This window comes from Hyperolius riggenbachi, chromosome 5, assembly GCF_040937935.1.
Source record: "Hyperolius riggenbachi isolate aHypRig1 chromosome 5, aHypRig1.pri, whole genome shotgun sequence".
Taxonomy (NCBI): Eukaryota; Metazoa; Chordata; class Amphibia; order Anura; family Hyperoliidae; genus Hyperolius; species Hyperolius riggenbachi.
Genome location: NC_090650.1, coordinates 208,556,544 through 208,576,860, shown reverse-complemented (window position 1 = coordinate 208,576,860; position 20,317 = coordinate 208,556,544). Strand labels below are relative to the sequence as shown.

The window sequence follows — 20,317 nt, the reverse complement described above, 5'->3', positions numbered from 1 at the left end:
CGTGAGAGCGATCGGAGCGTATGGGGCTGGAGGGAAGCCCTAGGTATGTATAAAACGTTTTGTATTATCCAGCTCGGAGTCCCTTTGAAGCCATTTTTTTTTTCACTTTAAAGAACAAGTGACACCCTTGCTAACCTAGAAATAATAAAACACACAGATAGATAGATAGATAGATGTAGATATAGATATGTAGATATAGATATCGATCGATCGATCTATATAGATATATAGAGAGATAAATACTAGTTTTACTTGCATAACAGATGTATTGCACTGTCCACGTTATGATTCCTGTGAATTTTATAAAGGAAAAGCTGAGAATTATATTCTAGACAGTTTCCATCTTGGTTAACTTCGACCTCATTTCCTCCCTGCATCTTTAAGGCTTCGCTGCAGGGCCGTTCAATTCATCACACAAGTGATCTCTCTCGTAGACACCCCCCCCCACACACACACACACCCCCACACACACCCCCACACACACCCCCCCCCCCCCCCCCCCCCCCCCCACACACACACACACACACACACACACACACACACACACACACACACACACACACACACACACACACACACACACACACACTTTCTGCCCACCAACAGTGATTTCTGTTTTATTTTTTTAATAAATGTATCCATTTATTTATTTTAATACAGCCCCTCCCTCCATCCCCCTGCCAGCCAATGATGGTGATCGGCTGTCATGGGCATCAGCCTATGAGAGGCAATCTCTCTCCTGTCTCCCAGGGGTAAAGCCGTGTCATACAGATGTCCCCAGTACAGCGCTGCTGTAGTTCGCAGCACCTGTACACAGTAAATAGACGGTGGTTTTGCCGTCTAACAGTCTCCTAGCAGCGATCGCCGCTGGGAGGCTGATGCCGAAGCAGAGCGCCATCATTCAAGCGGAGATGCGTGCGGATCGGCGCGCGCAATCTCCTGCAATACCCCATCCCAGGACTTCACGTCTTGGGGCTGCCGCCGCGTTCATGCCGATCTGCATGGAGTGGTCAACAAACAGTTAAGTAACTGAAGGCAGGGATAATGGAACAGCATAATTTTCGCCATAGTGCCCCTTTAAAGTTACAAAACGATTGCCCCCTCTATTTTGAAGGGGTTCTGTGGGGGTGTGCTGAGGGTAAAAACAGACACTTACCTGGGGCTTCTATCCGCCCCCTGTAGCAGTCATGTCCCACGCCGTCCTCCGATCTGTCTTTCCCCGCCGCCGGCACCGGGCAATTGTTCATCTAACATAGACTAATAATGCGTGCTCCCGTTCGCGTCATCTGAAGCTTACTGCGCAGGGGCAGCACAAACATTTCTTGTACTGCGCAGTACGCATCCGCTGACGCGAGCGGAAGCTAGCAGACGCGCAGCCCCGGCAGCACAGCCGCAGTTAGAAAGCATGCCGCGCTAGACCGGAGCCGGTGGCGGAGAACGGCGGATTGAAGGTGGACGGCATGGGGCATGACTGCTACAGGGAGCTGATAGAAGCCCCAGGTAAGTGTCTGTTTTTACCCTCAGCAGCCATATTTTTCCTTTTAAACAATACCAGTTGCCTGGCAGTCTTTTGGCCATAGACCCTGAACAGGCATGCAGCAGATCAGGTACTCTGAGTCAGCTGACTTAAGTTTTACTGGTTTAACCAGAAAAACCTGAGTGAGCACTGTGGCTCACCCCACCTATTCTTTAACGGTCTGGTGGTTCTCCCAATTAACTAGGTTCTGCAGTCGCAGCACAGGAAGTACACAGCAAATTTGGTTTTGCAGGTTCTAAACCCCTTAAAGGGAACCAGAGAGGAACGGGGGGTGAAAAAAGAAACAGATTTTATACATACCGGGGGCTTCTTCCAGCCCCATAAGCCTGAATCGCTCCCACGCCGCCATCCTCCGCTTCCTGGATCCGCCGGTACCGGACCCGTCACTTCCGGCGGACGCGGCCAATTGTCCGCATCACAGGGGCTCCCTCCATACATGTACGCATGCGGCTGCGCAGTTAACAGCCACATGCGTATCTGTATGGGGAGAGCACCCTGTGATGCGGAGAATTGGCCGCGTCCGCCGGCCGACTTGCCGACTCGCGGCAATGACGGGACCCGGTGGCGGCTGATGCAGGCAGCGGAGGAGTGCGACGTGGGAGCGATCCGTGCGTATGGGGCTGGAGGAAGCCCCAGGTATGTATATTGCATCCTCTCTGGTTCCCTTTAATAGTGAGCACCCTTCCATTACTAAAGGATACAAAACTATCCATTCTTTGTGTTAGCCCCTCCTTGCTGGCTCTACATGGGTAAAACCCATCTTCCTGCCATGGATTCCTGTGTTGTGCAGGGGAGGCCACATAACTTGGGCCAAATAATGTGTTTGTTAGTGGCCCTACGATAAATAAATTTAGAGGTCTTTGGTTAATTTGAACCCAGTATAGTATCTGTCCCCAGTATATCCCAGTGTCTTTTAAAAATGTGCTCCAGTTTCTTATGCTGCCTGCTTAAACCTGTGAGGAATCTGAAATCCATTCCCTCACCTCGACTGGCCCTCGTACACTAGTGAAAGTATTTTCACTAGGGGTTTGTCTCACTAATTTTCTTTGTTCCTGTAAAAACTCTATATAATAACCTTTTTCTTTTACAAATATCTTTATTAAAGATTGCAAAATCAAATACATATATGCATTAAAGCATTATAAGAAAAAAACAATTTCAAAGAAGTTTACATTAGGTTGTACTTATAGCAATGTTTACAGAAACATTAGATCAGTAGGTAGTTCTATGTTATTGTTATCTATCTAATGCTATTAGACAAGATAGTCTTAAAACAGGAAACACAATCTAGACTAGTAACCATTATAGTACTTGCACCTTCAAAAATGAGAAGAAAAGGGAGAAAAAAAACAAAAAAAAGGGAAAGGTCCAGATCAAGCAACAGCAAAAACAAACACACTATAACACATCATGTAATACTTATATAGCTCCATCAAGGTACATTTTAGATCTACTCCAATCATCCCATTCTCCACAATATTTGTGTAGAGTATTTGACATAGAGTGGTGTATAAGATCCATAGTTCTTAGATCTTCTATTCTAGACAGAACATGGTTAAATAATATAGTAGGTTGTTTCCAGCTTCTAGCAACCGCCCAAAGGATTGATCCTATAAATGCATAATATACCCGCTTCCATTTCCGTGGGACTGTATGATTAGGGGCGAACAGTAAAGCTTGTGATGCCGTTAATGTAAGATTATTATTGGTAATTCTGTTAAAACCCTCAAAAAAATGTACCTCATATTTTAATCGCCTCCGAACAATCCCAGAATATATGAAGGATCGAACCATCGTCCTGGCATCCCCTAAAGCAACATGGTGATACTGAGGGGAATATTTTGTGCAACCTAGTTGGAGTTTTGTACCATCTAGTAGCAAGTTTTAGTGCAGTGCCTTTAACAGCTGGCGTTTTGGTTGCCTTATGAAGGTTATTAATAAGGCTAAGGTTATTAATAAGGCTAATCCAGTCATTAATAGTAAGGTTCTGTTGGAGGTCTTGTTCCCAATCTAACATGTATTTCATTTTTTTGATCAGAGAGGGTACTACTAAGATATGAGTATATTCATGAGATCATCCCAGAATCTACATGGGGTGCCAGAAAGAGATTCTCATAATAGGAACTGTTAGTTAAACCTGAGGGGCTTGAATTAGAGGTAAAGAAATGTCATAGCTGACAGTATTGGAAATGGCCTCAATTCACTAAGCATAACTCCTGTCTTTAATAACTCTTCTGAGCTGTTTTACAGTTATCACCATGGTGATATAATTGTGATAACTGTAAAACAGCTCAGAAGAGTTATTAAAGACAGGAGTTAAGTTTAGTGAATTGAGGCCACTGGGTTCTAGGTAAGTCCCTAGCAAATTGTAGCATTTCAAAGGATATAAATTTACCACCCAACCATAAGCGATTAGAGGTTGTATGGCCATGTTGGATCCACCATGAAAACTAAGAAGAATCCCGGAAAACAGGTTGAAAGCCAGGGTGACCAATAAATGAGAACTTAGGGGGTTTGTTAGAACATATATTGAACTTATCTTTGTGGCGATGCCAGAGGGTTAGGTTATCTCCCACTATTAGATTGTTTTTAGAAATTGTCTTCAAGTGAGTATCTCCAAGATAAATACCCGCGGATATATTAATAGGCAAAATGGAAATTCGCTCAAAAACTATCCATGGGATCAAATCATCATCTCAATGCCAGGACAGCATCTGAGAGAGTCTCACTGCCAAAAAGTAATTCCACAAGTTTGGAGCACCGAACCCCCCATCCACAGTTCTGTATAAATATATATTTTTGAATCGAGCTGGCTTATTCCAAATAAATGCGTTAACTACCCTTTGAAACTTCATAAGCCTTCTTCCAGGATTAACTGGCAAAGCCCTCATCAAATAGAGCAGACGGGGTAATATTACCGTTTTTTTTTTATTGCTGTAATTTTCCCTAACCAGGAAATCTTATAGGTGCTGCAATCCTTAAGTAGATTTTGCAAATTTTTAAAAAAGAGGAATATAATTTGCATCAACTAAACCCTCATAATCTGATGGTAATTTAATCCTGAGGTGGGACATCAGAGAGACCCACTTGAAGTCAAAGTTTGCTTGATAGAGTTTAATTACCTGTGGGGGTAAGTTAACTGTCGTAGCCTGTGACTTATGTGTATTTATTTTGAGCCCTGAGATTGCTCCAAAGTGCTCTAACAATGGCAATAGAACTGGTAAAAAGGTGATTGGATGAAAAAGAAACCGCAAAGCATCTTCTGCATAGAAACTGATTTTAAACTCGGTATCATTTTTTGTATAACCTTTTATGTCTGTGTTAGTCTGGATGACCAAAGATAACGGTTCTATGGCCATAGATAATAATAGGGGAGATAATGGGCATCCTTGCCTGGTACCTCTCTCCACTTTTAAAAGTTGAGATTGTAACCCTGGTAGTCTAAGTTTTGCTTGAGGGGAGTTATATAAAGATAATATTGACTAATGTGGACATAATTCAAACATATTTAAATATGTGTAGCTTTTTTATTTATTTTTTAAATGGCGTTTTCTGTGCCCTAGATTAGGGTCTCCTAGTTCTTGCCAGCTATTTGAGCATGTATATAGGCACAATTAGGCACCATTATGCCACTTGATTCCAGCGGATCTGGAGGTGTATTTAGCTTCTAAGGGTAACAATGGTTAATTTGCATATATTCAGCATTGATGCACTGGGAGACATCTCAAGCTTACTCCAACATGAATTTTCGCAAATTCTTTTTGTTTTAAGAAAGCAAACTTTTGTTTTTGATTTCAGGTCAGGCAACATTAAGCCAGCATAATTCACCTTCAACTACAAGAGTACAGTAAAATGATGTGGTGTATTGTTCTTTACTTGTATAAATAAGATGACTTCAAAATGTACTCTTAGTAGACTGTTATATATTTACCTTTTTTTAAAATGCATATTAATGAATGCATATTTTGTTTCATCAGAAAAAATTAAACTTCTGCTGGAAGATATTTGGGGTTGCATAGAATCTTCAACTGAACACAGTGATGGTGGTCTCATGCTGGGTAAGAGTTTTTTTATTCATTTTTTTTCCTCCAGGGTTACCATGATTGGAAAAGGGTAGAGATAATCACTGATATAACTAATTTTTACATAAGCAGTGTCATACTTGGGACTCATTTCTCACTGAAGTATGGAGACAAGGATAACCTAGGCCATAAGCATAAACTAAACTGAATTCATTAAACGGTTACACAGCCTCATAAAGTATACCAAGTTTATTTAAATGTATCAAATATTAAAAGACACCGATCCTCAATCATAGATATATGTCACAAATCAGCAATTCCCATAAGAACCCCCATAAAAACAATAGTAACTGCGGATTGCATATATGACGCTGGCTGCGTCTCAAGATCAAATATCTTCATAGTACCATGGAAAACAAAACTGTATCTGGCCAGAAATAACAATTTCCCTTCCGTTTGAACAGACGTCCGCGCACTCATACACACACACACACTTGTGCCTAATTGTCTCAATATGGGGGGCCCCCTTCTTCTTACTTGAACTTCGTTTTTCCCAAGGGATTCAGTTCACCGTTATGTCTAAGGAACTGGAATGATCGACCACTTGATCAAAACAGGGAGGATTAGATCTCACCCATATTAGTAGGGATTTGCAATCAGAGATATCTCCGCTGGTCCGCACATCAGGGTCCTGCTTTGGAGCATGATGCTGTTACCTCCACCGTGCAAAGGACTTCCCTTACGGAGAACGCCAGCCCGGAGTTCCGTATGCCACATGTGTGGATGAGTGCGGTGACGCGCGCAGCCGCGTCAGCTCCGCCCACCGACGCGTTTCACGCCCCAATTGGACGTTTCATCAGGGTGATGAAACGTCCAATTGGGACGTGAAACGCGCCGGAACTCCGGGCTGGCGTTCTCCGTAAGGGAAGTCCTTGGCACGGTGGAGGTAACAGCATCATGCTCCAAAGCAAGTTACCAGGACCCTGATGTGCGGACCAGCGGAGATATCTCTGATTGCAAATCCCTACTAATATGGGTGAGATCTAATCCTCCCTGTTTTAATCAAGTGGTCGATCATTCCAGTTCCTTAGCCATAACGGTGAACTGAATCCCTTGGGAAAAACGAAGTTCAAGTAAGAAGAAGGGGGCCCCCCATATTGAGACAATTAGGCACAAGTGTGTGTGTGTGTGTATGAGTGCGCGGACGTCTGTTCAAACGGAAGGGAAATTGTTATTTCTGGCCAGATACAGTTTTGTTTTCCATGGTACTATGAAGATATTTGATCTTGAGACGCAGCCAGCGTCATATATGCAATCCGCAGTTACTATTGTTTTTATGGGGGTTCTTATGGGAATTGCTGATTTGTGACATATATCTATGATTGAGGATCGGTGTCTTTTAATATTTTGATACATTTAAATAAACTTGGTATACTTTATGAGGCTGTGTAACCGTTTAATGAATTCAGTTTAGTTTATAATCACTGATCTGCTATTAATTCTGGCTTCCAAGCTGCTGACGTATCTTTTTAAGGCTAGTGCACACCACAAATCGCTAGCATAATTGCAAGCTCTAAGCGTTTTTTAAAGTGAGTTTTCTAAGCGATCTTAGGCATGTGCCTAGCGATTTTCTATTTATGCCTAGAAAATTTTGGAGCGTTTTTGTGTAGCTAGTAAATTTTTTTTTATTAAACTTTGACCTGATAGCGAACTGCTTTTGATTAAAACGCTAAGACAGTCGCTCTGTTCCAGCGTTTTTGGAGCGATTTTCCACTTTTCCTATACTTAACATTGAGGCTGCAGGACCCGTGTTTGGGAAAAAATCACATTGCTCTGGTGTGATCCATCCCACACAAAGACATTAACCAAGCGTTTTTCAGAGCACTAGCTTTTTTTTAAAAGTGCTCAGAAGCGCTCTTGGTGTGCACCAGTCCTTAGTTTGCATGCAGTTGGTCCAATCACCAGGGAGTGCATATGATTGGCCCATTCCTAAGCTTAATTGGCCCATTACAGTTGCATTCAGGCTGGTTTTAGAAGTATCCCATTAACCCCCCCCCCCCCCCCCCCCTAGAAATTGGACATCCTTACAATTTGTATTTTAAAGTGATTCCAAGCCGAAGCTCGGGATCAAAATCAGGTACTTAAGGGAGTGAAGCCTCAGGGCCCCGCAGCTTCTCTTCTCTCTGCTATTGCGCGGCCATGCTACTGAAAGAGGAGCTGCGTGGCCCCGATGTGATTAGTGAACATGCCTTGTCGCTAGTCTATCGCGGTGGGGGGGGGGGGGGGGAGGGGGGGGTGTGCTCAGCAATGGGTGACAAACCGAGTGAGTGGAAGCATCAATAGAATCCTGAGTCTTTTCTCTTTTTAGCTAAGTATCTAATTTTGTACCCAAGCTTCAGGGTGCTCTTTAAAATTAATGGGGGCGCAAAAAAAAAAATTACATATTTGCCTTTTTGCGCTTCCTATTCATTTTAATGAAAATTACATTGTGGTAAATCTTGGTAACTTTACAGCTAGTCATGTAACTAAGAAATTTCTGTTATACTGAACAAGCTGTTTGTATTTTATCTGTGAATTTTACTTTTTGAAACTATGTTAAAGAAATATATTGCAGTCAGTAGAGGATCAAATATGAACCAGAGGCGAACCTCCTAAGAAGAGGAAAGCCTTTGGTTCCTGCTGAGGCTTCCCACGCTGCCCTCTCGTCCACCGCGGCTGCCCGGGACCCTCCTAAAGATCGTTACCACGCTCCTCTTCATGCACACGCGCAGCCCTGCCAAACCTGCGCAGTAGCATGATTGGTTCTGGCTTACTGAGCAGGCGTAGATGTACTCGTGCAGGTGCAGTATGGCCTTGTTTGTGCATGAAGAAAAGTGTGGTTGTGATCCAGATTTCTGTAGTGTATCCACTAGCAGCAACATTGGTTCAGAGGATGGCGTGGGACGCCTAGGAAGGATCCAGAGGCTTCCCTCTTCTTGAATAAGTACTAGTTTGCCTCTGGTACACATTAAGTTCAAAGTTGGAGACATCCGGTGATACGTAATGCCTAAACTTTTTCTTTCAAGCAAAGTTAATAAGCTTGCTTTTAATATGGAGTTTCATTACAAGCTCTGTGACAGCCTGTAAACTAGAGAGCAAACTAGGAGCAAATCAAGTGGCTTCTAGTCTACTGATCACTGAACCTCTGTCAGAGGGATGAATATACACAGAATACTGCATGTGAGTGAAGCCAGTTTTCATTTACAGCATGCAAGTGCTTTAAAAAAAAAGAGAATGTTTACAGATTGAACTGTTATGTCCTAAGATCAATAATACCCATTCTGAACAAACAGTCAAAGAATAAAATAAAATCATATATTTTGTACTATAGTATTACAGAAAAAATGGTAAAGTGTACTATCCTGTTCCAGTGTATAGGCTGAGAAATTTTCTTGGATATTTGTTGTGGAGTCCTGGAAATCCAGTTCCCTATCAATTTTCAGATCTTGGGTTCTAATTAGAACCATGTTCGTGTAATCAGTAACTGTGTTTAACTTTTTAACAGTTTAGCCTGATGATAGTATAACACAATAACATGATGTACATTCATATGGACTCCCTTTTCTGTTTTAGCAAACATGTCATTACCCCTGCAGAGTAACTTCAGTTCTGGTGAGAAAAACCTTGACATTTTATATGTACGTTATATGTAATTCATATATGTATATTTATATGTAGTTCAACTCACTTCAGCTAGCAGTCTACCTAGTTGCTGCTATTATGCAGATGTTAATTGTTTAAGTGCCTGGCTGAAGGTACGGTAAGTACTGAATCTAAAATGTTGAGGCAGGTAAGATATGGCATTGTTGGTGGATGAAGAACCGGGTTGGTCAAAGAGATGTCATCCTGAGTTGAAGCAGATTTATGCAGCTTGTAAATGAATGAATCAAATAAAGCCACTGCATACATGCAGTTCGGTTGGTTTCTCCATCTGTGCGGGAGAGACTTGCTTAACTAAATATCCTTCTCCAGTCTGACCTCACACCAACTAAAGTGGCTAACTTTACTGCAGTGCATCCACAGATTGCCCGAAATGTCGATCAACTAACCCACCATTTTACCACCTGATCTGGGAATGCCCACACAAGCAGGTTTTACATGATAAAATGGGTTGCCCTACATTAGGCCATGCATTTTGCTTACTAGGTCTTATTACAGACAGAAGAGCTTCATAAGTTCAGTATGTTATGTCTCCGGTTCTATTTCAGGCCAGACGGGAGGTGGCTCTTAAGTTGTTGTCTGCAGAGGTCACTACCTTTCAGGAATGGGTGTCACGGATTGATCGTCGCCTTTCTTATATTAAAAGAAAACAAAAACTAGTTTTCCTGCATAGAAAAGCTCCCACTAAATTCCACTTTGTGTGGGATTGCTGGATTGAAAGATAGTCCCCTCCTAATATGACTCAAACACTACATGTTTACTATTCTTTTTTTTCCACATACTATCGGTAGATCTGTCAGATTTGACATGCCTGTATACCTATATGTGTCTGGTATAGCTCTGCTTCTAAACCTTCTGTGCTATTCATGTTTATTGCAATATTTTTTTGATGTTGCAGTCTTTCTGAATGTATTGCTTAACCTTGATTAATGTGCCTCTGGTCTGCCTGGCACTAGCAGAGTTGTAATATTTTTTTCTATGCTGTTTCTGTAAACCTTGGTTTGGTTAAAAAAAAAACTGCAGGATTTGCTTGTTCCATTTTTGAGTAGCATATATTTGTGTAACAATTACCATCAAGTCTGCATCAACTCAGAATTATTTGCATTTCATTGACCATCCGTAACAAGGAATGATATTTTGGACCCCATTCTGTGTTTAGGGATGGTTCTTCCAGCTTGACATAGACGGCCATTTTAATGTAGTGCGCTAGTCAAGTTTTGCAGTCACCGTGCTGCACTAGTGCACGTAATTGACGAGCGCCGGGACCTTAAGAGCACATGCTACTTTGCCGGCGGCACACGTAGCATGCAATGTTATATTTAACTTGCAACCAACAATTTACATCCCTCAGAACAATGCAATATAGATTCATGAATCAACCCCAAGGTCACATGCCAGTCCAGGTACATTTTAAATAACATCTGTATAATAGTGTGCTTTAGCTGCCGAGCCACTGCTGGCTGTAAATGGATTACCTGTACTTCTAAAATACCCAGGAATTTCCTTCACTCAGTAGAATCAAATAAGGGATACCTGAAGTAAATGCTATTTGAAGGCTGCCATATTTATTTCCTTCTAAACTATACCAGTTGCCTGGCAGCCTTGCTGATGTCTTTAGCACCAGTTTCACACACTTGAAACAAGCATGTAGCTAATCCGTCACATACATCTGATCTGCCTACTTTTTCAGGGTCTATGGCTGAAAGTATTTGAGGCAGACGATCACGACTGCCAGGCAACTGTTATCGTTTCACAGGAAACAAATGTCAGCCTCAACATACCTCACAGTTCAGGTGTGCTTTTAACTGCAAGATTGATCAAACATTCTAGGACAGGAAAATGTGTTGAGTTGAAGCTACCTTATTTTTCTTTGAAGGTACTCTTTCTTGAAATTAAATGTTAGCAGCTTAAAACCTAACACTTTTTACAATTCCATTTAGATAAACCAGTTCCAGCAGCTACCAACAGGAAGTCTAGAGAAAGTAAGTATTAATGCACTATGTTGACCAATGGAACTTTTACCTTTCTATATTTTTTCGTTAAAGTACTACAGAGACATTGCTTGACTATCTCTTTATGATCTTGTAATGCCTTACCTGTAAAAAATATATAGAAAGTGATCTGTACCGTATATACTCAAGTATAAGACAAACTTTTTGGGACCAGAAAGTGGCACAAAATACCCCCCCCCCTGATTGCCTATACCCACACACACCTATACACACCTATACACACACACCCCTATGTACACACACACACCCCTATGTACACACACACACACACACACACACACACACACACACACACACACACACACACTCTTTGTGACCGAAATTTAAGGGAGAGATGTACCTTGTCTGGATTTCAGCTACTGAACTAGTAAAGGAGTGACCATGTGCAATATTTGTTAATTAGTTGTCAAACCTGGTTGGGAGCGTAGCTGCAAGAAAATGTTTGGTAACCTGAAACTCAGTTGGAAGAAAGTTGAATATATAGCCAGAGTGATGATCATCCTAATCAGTCAGGGAAAGCAGGCATCACATTAAGATTCTGGCTTACAAAGGTTGGATTGTAGTGAACAACCTCCAGCAAACTTAAAGCCATTCTTTCACAAATTGCCTTTTGGCAAAAGTTTGCAACTCTCACTTGGATTAAATACGATCATAGTGAGCATTGCAAAAACGATTGTGAAATAGCAATCGTGCAACTGTAGTTATGTGCAACACTTCTTGGTAAATTGGGACCTGGATGCCCGAGAAGCTAAGGGGAGGTTTAGCTTACTGAATATTTCACCTAGACATATCTCTGAAACAATATGATTTTGTCATGCAGTTTTCATAGCACAATTACCTCTTACATATTTTAGGATCATAAGTTCATTTTGTGTTCTTCAGTACATCAGTTTTTTTGTTTTTTGTTTTCTATTGTAGCCACAAATTCGGTAAAAGGAAGGCTCTTGAAGAGTTTTGCAGACTATACTCAATCCCATAACCTTAGGAAGCCTTCAGTACTACATCAGAGGTTAAAATCTACCTTAGAATTGTTTGTTCCTACACCTAATGACTCTGCAGACTGCAGAAAATTCCAGAGAAAGCCCAGTACTGAAGAAGCTGTTAAAGAATTGGAGAGTAATACAGTTTCTGAAGAAATGGGGGGAAATATATCCCTTCCACAAGATGTAAAAGGAATCTGCCAGATAAGTTCAGATCTTGAAAGTGGCATAGAGGAACTGTTGGAAATAATGAACTGGGCAAAACCCCTCCCACATCTTTTATCGCCTTTAAGATTGTCTCCACTAACCACAAAGGTAGGTCTAAGCCTTTTATATATGGGTTAATAAGTTCAAATAAAAAGCAATATTTTAATTATTATTATTATTATTAAGTACCGACATTTATATCAGGGCTGTGGAGTTGGTACAAAAATCATCAGACTCTGACGACTCAGTTTATGATGCCTCCAACTCCAGGTACCCCAAATGGCTCTGACTCCTTAGTCTAATACTTACCAGGGATGTGGATTTGGTACAAAAATTCTCGGACTCCTCAGCTTACGAAACCTCCAACTCTGACTTCAGGTACCCAAAATTGCTTTGACTCCGACTCCACAGCCCTGATTTATACAGTGCCGACGGCTTCCGCAGCCCTGTACAGAGTAAATTGTCATTTAACTGTCCCTCAGAGGGGCTCACAATCTAATCCCTACTATAGTAATATGTCTACATATGTATTAAGTGATGTATGTGTCGTAGTCTATGGCCAATTAACCTGTTGGTATGTTTTTGGCATGTGTGAGGAAACTGGAGAGCCCGGAGGAAAAACCATGCAAACACGGGGAGAACATACAAAATCTGAGCAGATAGTGCCCTGGCTAGGATATCAAACCAGGGACTCAGTGCTGTAAGGTGAAAGAGCTAACCACTACACCACTGTGCTGCCCAAATATAATGGAGAATTCAGGGAAGCAGAGCTCCTCCTGCAGAGACCTTAAATGGGCAAAGGCACATCACATCAGGTTGCTGTGTTTATATAGTTCTTTATATATAGTTCGAGATTTGGTAACTCTGTATGGATAAGCCTTGTGACTAAAAAGGTTTATAAACTGGAGGTTGGTTCTAGAGACATTTTGTAATTTACTAGGATAAATGTTTGCTTGAGACTTTGCCTTTCCCGGTTCTGAGTATAGCTGGAATTAAAGGGGCACTTTGCCAAACAATATTTTATTTTAACCTCCTAAGAATTCTGATTCTTTCCTGATTTTAGAATCTAAAAGCAGCGGAGTGTGTCAGCCTGGAAAGAATTAGAACATGACGTATACCCACCACTTTAGGTAGTGCCCCTCCCCCCATTATGGGTAGTTAGATAGCGCCCCCCCCCCCCCCCAGTATAGATGGCCAGGGGTCCCCCTAATATAGCTAGGCAGAGAATACCCCCAGGGTAAGCTCAGCACCAGTTGCTAATGCTAAACCATTCTTTCACCCACGGTATAAGTTGCAGTGGTGCAGTCCATCAGCCTCTACAGCATTCACACAGCATATGCAATGGCAGATGTACTAATAAAATTCTTTGATACTCAAACTGTATTGCAAGCAGCAAGGTCTTTGAGGAAAGGAGAAATGCACATTGCCGAGCCCTGCTTTCTGATACTGATCATCTGTGGGTGAGGAAGCAAGCTAAGCCCTCTCTTCCTTCCGCACCCACCAGGTGCTTGCTCAGTTCAGTATCAGAAAGCAGGGCCCAGCAGTGCATATCTCTTCCTTCAACCGTAAACACTTCCACTAGCTTCTCTCGCTAATCTCTGTGCTGTTTTAGGCCATTTATTATAGTGTAAAAGTTAATTTATCAGGCCATGTTTTTCGTGGACTAAAGTGTTAGTTTCCTTTATAAAATCTTCAGAGCTCCAGTATGATCCCATTTTAGGTGTGATGCATCAACATTTCTACTTGCTGTGCTAACTAGTATAGAGACATGTAGGAACCAGTTCTGCGGCGTAAATTTGTTATGGGTCAAGTGGCTGTTACGTTAAAGGACACCTGCAGTTAGAGGAATATGGAGGCTGCCATAATTATTTCCTTTTAAACAATGCATATTGTCTGGCTGTCCTACTGATCCTCTGCCACTCATGCTTTTATACATAGGCTCTGAACAAGCATGCAGATCGGATGTTTGACTGGATTAGCTACATGCTCGTTTTTGGTTTGTGATTCAGACACTACTGCAGCCAAAGAAATCAGCAGGATGCCAGGCAAATTTGGCAGCGTCCATATCCCTCTCCGTTCAGGTGTACGTTCCGTTCTGCAGGGTTTTTACAAAACTGTAGCAATGTTAAAGCACACCTGTAATGTGAGTTACAGAATGCCGAACAAGCTCATAGTGAACCAGAACTCCAGTGATCTGAAGGCTGACCTATTTATTTCCTTTTAAACCATGCCAGATGCCTAGCAATCCTGCTGGATCTTTCTGGCATCAGTAGTGTCTGAATCACACACCTGAAACAGGAATGTGGCAAATCCCGTCAGACATCAGTTGGAAACCTATGATCTGTATGCTTGTTCAGGGTTCATGGCTAAAAGTATTAGAGACAGAGTATGTGGGAAGTATAAAGTGGTCAATGTGTCATGGCCCAGTTTGCAGTTTTTCAACACCTTGTGAAACGTCGATCACTATCTCTTGCAACTCCCTAACTGCCTGATGCTATCTACATTAAAATTGTGAGTTACACAGTAAACATTTGTGGTCTAAGTGCTTTTAAGAAGTAATACATTAAAGTTTTAACCACTTCACCCCCAAAGGGGTTTTATCCTAACGGACCAGAGCAATTTTCACTTGTCAGCGCTCCTCCCTTTCATTCACCAATAACTTTATTACTACTTTTCACAACAAAATGATCTGTATCTTTTTTTTGGCCACCGATTAGGCTTTCTTTGGTTGGTACTTTATGCCAAGATTTTTTTTATTCTAAACGCATTTTAACTGGAATAATAAAAATGGAAAAAGATATTTCTCAGTTTTCTGCCATTATAGTTTTTAAAATACAACATGCCACTGTGAATAAAACCCACGTATTTTGTTTGCCCATTTGTCCCGGTTATTTTAGTGTTCAAATTATGTCCCTAGTACAATGTATGGCAACAATATTTTATTTGGAAATAAAGGTGCATTTTTTTCAGTTTTGCATCAGTCACTCATTACAACCCCATATATGCAAATATAACGGTAAAAAAAACCTCATGCCATACATAGTAAAAAATGCGGAGTCCCTGACATAAGAATTTATGTATTATTTTTTTTTTTTTATAAATGTTGTCCATAATCACTGTTTCTGTGAGACAGAGACCGTGTTCTTACAACAAAGATCATTGGCTTCTTATTGAAGCCATGATCTTTGCTTACGGGCACTTTGATTGGTTCAGCAAAGTCTTCTTCCCTTTCATCAAACGCTGCTCTGCGGGTTCCGACGGGTAAGTGCCGTGGGGGGCATCACTCAGAGACTATATTGGCGAAGGGGATGACTATTTAAAATGTCCTGTGTCCGTTAAGAGGGACAAACAGGGCATTTTAAAATGGCGGGCGGGTAGTGGTTAAAGGACACTGATCTGTACAAGGTTTGGGATACCTCTTTATCTAACGGATGTCTTAATTCATTGTGTTTAGCTAAATGAATAACAGTATGCTAAAATGTGTTTTCTCCTCTTGTATTTACAGAATGTGTTTGGAGAATTCACAGATTCCAGTGATGAGAGTCCTGGAGATGAAATTATAGTAAACAAAGCAGACTATACAGAAAATGATGGTGTTGATACAGATAGCCTTGCATCTCAATCTAGAATATGTTTGGATTCAGAAGGTGATGATACAGTAGAGGTAGAAGCAGAAATGAAGGGCATAGAACACTCTGCAACTATCACATTGTCTACAGCTGAACATACATCAACAGAGCACATTGTAGACAACATAAGTTCTCAGTTCGGCAGAAAAAACAGTCCTGAAGAATCTACAGGATTAGATCCTAACCTGCAAGCTCCAGACAGAACAGCAGACAGCATTAGTAATTCTGAAGTTCATGTTCTACAGCCACATACTTATGAAAGTCCTACCTGCAGTGCTCAAAACAAAGCCACATTGGATAAGGCAATGGATGCAGATTTCTCAGGTAGAATGGAGATTGATAATGTGCAGATTTCTGAAGAGGATGGTGCCACTTCTTTAGCACATGATTCACCTGTTCATCACAGCCTGGAAGATTCTCCTTTGAATAACTGTGAAATTCCTGAAACAATGCCTGGTGACGGTGAATCTGCAGGAACATTTCCAGTTGATAACCTGCCCAATGGTGGAGATAGTAATGTTAAATTAAGAGTAGATATGTGTGCAGATCATACCGGTCGTATTGTTACAAACAGTGATGAAGGTAACATGCTTTTACCTGTGAACTCTGAAATGTGTACAGTAGACTCAAATTCTTATAAACCGTTGACCAGACAATCTGAATTTGAACCTCCAGTTCATTTGCTCTGCAATCAGTCAAATAGTTCTACTGAGCTTGCAGACATTGAAACCTCTGAAAATATTTCACTGGATGTAGAAATAACTTTTGACAGAAAATCGACATTTTCAACCAAAGAGACCATCAAGGCATCACTGAATCCAGACAGTTCAATCGCAAAAGAACACAGTGGCTCAATTGCCCAGTCTGCAAACTCAAAAACCGATAAAGTTGTTCCAGAATCTATCCAGGAACAAACTGAACAAAAAACATGCTTATTGCTAGAGAAAGAACTTCCTTTAAAAATGAATGCTGGTGGTGGTCAGTGTGGTCAAAAAACAAAGCCTGAGGAAAAAGCCAGTGGCATTGAAGATTCTGTAGAAATCATGTCAGTTGCCGCTAAGCATGGGCTTGACACAGATGAAAATCAAACAAAAGCAATACCTATTTCTCTAGATTCTGGTATAGTAGACCAAGAAAAACTCTTGTTTGGAGATTTGCACAGTAACAAGAGTATGTGTACCTCCACTGACAAATTGGAGTGCAAAATGGTAGAGAAGGAATACTCTGATCTTCAAACAGAAATCACAGCTGAAAAAACGAAGGAATCAAAATATGATGTATTTGAAAAAGAAAGTACAGAAAAATGTCACCAATTAAATGAGAATAAAATATGTTCATCAGAAACTGTTCAGCTTTGTTCTGCTATCACAAATCTTAATGATTCACAGTTCAATTCAGATTTGCAGGAAAGGCTTATGCCTTCAGGTTGCAATCAGCAAGTATATGAAGAGATGGTGGACCCGGTAACTGGAAGCAGAGATAAAACTGAGAAAATGAAACCAGATCTTAGCAAAGATGGGACTGCAGACAGGGAGATTCATGCCAACTTGATTTCTGCTTCCGAAAAAAACGATAATCATAGTTTTCCATCCGCAGTTGATGATCCTCCTGTGGAAGTTATTCCATTTGTACTAGTGCCCCCTGTTCGTCAGGAGGAATTTAAACAAATGAATGTATTATCTGAAATGAGTAAAAGTAATAAAATATCCAATGAAAAGGATGGAAACAAGGGTATTGGTGGTGTCTCCTTAGATACTAGTGATGAAGACGACCATTTTCCAATACGTAAAGTCAGCTACACAAAGACAATCATAAGAAATCCAGGAAATTTGATAAAATGCAGTGAAAGTCCAAAAAATATCAAGAGCACTTATTTAAATTCAGAATTGGCCAACACTGATAAAGAAGAAATTATTGGATTAAGTCAAGAAGACTCTGTAAGCAAGGCAACTTCATTTGTTAGTTCAGAAAATGATTGTAAACTTTCAAGAATTGAAAATGACACTATAATGGAGCCCAGGTCTTCATTTTCTGTTGACGTAAACGTAGATCCAGAAATTAATAACATTGACGAATACAATTCTGATGGCAAAGAAACCGGTTCTGTTACGAAATGCGGAAAAAAAGACATACTGGCTCCTGAAACCATTCAATGTGATAATAATGCTGGAGTAAACCTTCACATTGAAACTGAGCCCAGAAAGTCACTTCATAGTAAATATCTCATATGGAGTTTTGAAAGACCTGATGATTCCTTCGACCCTAGAGATTTTCCTGGAAAGCAAAAGCTGAAGACAAAATTAGAAAATGCTCATGGTAGTTCAGAAAGCTCATTTGATATATCCATTGAAGCTCAAGAAAAATCACCAGAAATGAATGAAACCTACAAAGTAAAACATGCTAGTTCAAGTTATCAATCTGTAATAGAGGAAAACTATCAACACAGACTTCCTCAGAGTGGAAAAATTCCACAGCATACACAGGTGGGCGAAACTGTTTTAGCTACTGCTGATACATCAACCACCTCAGATAATTCTCCAGAATCCATTAGTAAAGTAAGATCAGAGATGGGTCCCCCATTGCCTCCTTTGCTAGGCCCTTTGTTAGCTACCCCTCCTAAGAGTACATATCCCTTGTCACCCATTTTGTCATCTTCAAGTCTTTCATCTTTACCATCACCGCTTGATGGCCTGATTTCTCCTTTGCCGAGAACACCACGTCCACCACTGGTGTCTCCTTTATCTGACTGCCGCAAACAAAAATCTCCAGGCTTTACATCTCCGATTGAGAAAGCAAGCAGAAGAATTTTGTCTTCCCCTTTACAGTTTTGCGCTGCCACTCCAAAGCATGCCCTCCCTGTGCCAGGAAGACTACCTCCTGCCGCTTCTGGAAACTGTGCAACCAGTGTGCAAGAGAATTCTGTAAAAATTCTAGACACCATGTATCCAGAATTGTCTGCACGAGCAAGGACAATAAACATCTTAAAAGGAAATGTTCAGTTAAATCGAAATTTACATGGGGATTGTACAAATGTACCTGTTAGCCAAATAACTGGGTTTAAGTCTATTACATCTGACTCTACAGCATTTATAAAAACTGGCTGCAGTTCGAAAACAGAGAGTAATGAAGACAAACTGAGTAGTTGTGAAAGTCTACAGCCATCTGTCAGCAATACTTCCCTAAATAAAAGGACTTCCAATTATTTCCCTATGCCAAGAAGTGCCAAAAGACTTCGACTAGAATCCCAGTCTCCAGTTGTAGAATCTGTTAAAGATTGTTCCATCACACTGGCAAAAAACAATGCAGAGGTTCTAAATCAAATTGAATCTTGCCATGTCATCAGTGACTGTGAGCTGCTTCCAGATGTTTTGAAAGACAGCAGTGTCGATGAAGACATTATAACCGGTGCTCTCAAAAGAATTGAGCATTATGGTTTTGATCTTTTCCCAGTAATTCGGAGTCACATCTTTGTTGGAAGCATTCCTAAAGTTCCTGTAATGAGAAACGAGGAGAAAGAAGTGATTTATGAATTCAGCAACTCTAAAAAAGTAAGTATATACCGTTTATTCATTTTAAAATGAATTTCCATTTAAATAAATCCCCCCAAAATTGCAGAGCAACAGTAAAAGATCATTTATTTTTTTTAATTAGAATCAAAAAAACATAATACTCTGCACGAACACATGGTAAATATGGTGGCTACACACCTAGATTGATAATTTAACCACTTAAGTACCAGCAGTCTCTGCCCCCTTAAAGTGTACCAGAGCTTTAAGGACCAGAGGCCGCTAGTACCAGAAACGACAAAGCACAGACGAATCGCCGCATATACTCGCCATGCACGTCGGGAACCTCAACCTCCGACTGACTGCAGAGTTCCTGTTGATACAGTCAGTAGCCAATTAAATCAGCTCCTGACCCGCTCACATGGCTCTGCTGTTATAGAGACGGCAGAGTGAGTAAGAGTGAGTAAGTGAGCTGCGACGGGGAAACATCGGCAAGATCATCGAGAGCGACAAAAGCAGCGAGAATGTGTGGCGTCTGTGAATTGAAATCTACACCCTGGCAGCCAGATGAGCATCAAAACAGGGCGTAGATTTCAATTTAGCGTCATCCTTATGTGTATATGGGTGTGTATATAGAGAGATAGATAGATATATCTATTTGGACACACCTTCTCATTCAGAGTTTTCTTTATTTTCATGACTATGAACATTGTAGATTCACACTG

General features: G+C 41.0%; 1 protein-coding gene across 1 annotated transcript in view; it reads left to right on the top strand.

Annotated features, from left to right (window-relative positions):
- The window catches only part of ICE1 (interactor of little elongation complex ELL subunit 1), a 99,501-nt gene that overhangs the window by 38,623 nt on the left and 40,561 nt on the right, over window positions 1-20,317 (top strand). Inside the window, exons 12-16 of the mRNA XM_068236662.1 lie at window positions 5,515-5,595; window positions 9,172-9,210; window positions 11,199-11,240; window positions 12,189-12,565; window positions 15,963-19,634. Coding sequence (XP_068092763.1) covers window positions 5,515-5,595; window positions 9,172-9,210; window positions 11,199-11,240; window positions 12,189-12,565; window positions 15,963-19,634 — 4,211 coding nt within the window. The remainder of the gene's footprint in view (window positions 1-5,514; window positions 5,596-9,171; window positions 9,211-11,198; window positions 11,241-12,188; window positions 12,566-15,962; window positions 19,635-20,317) is intronic.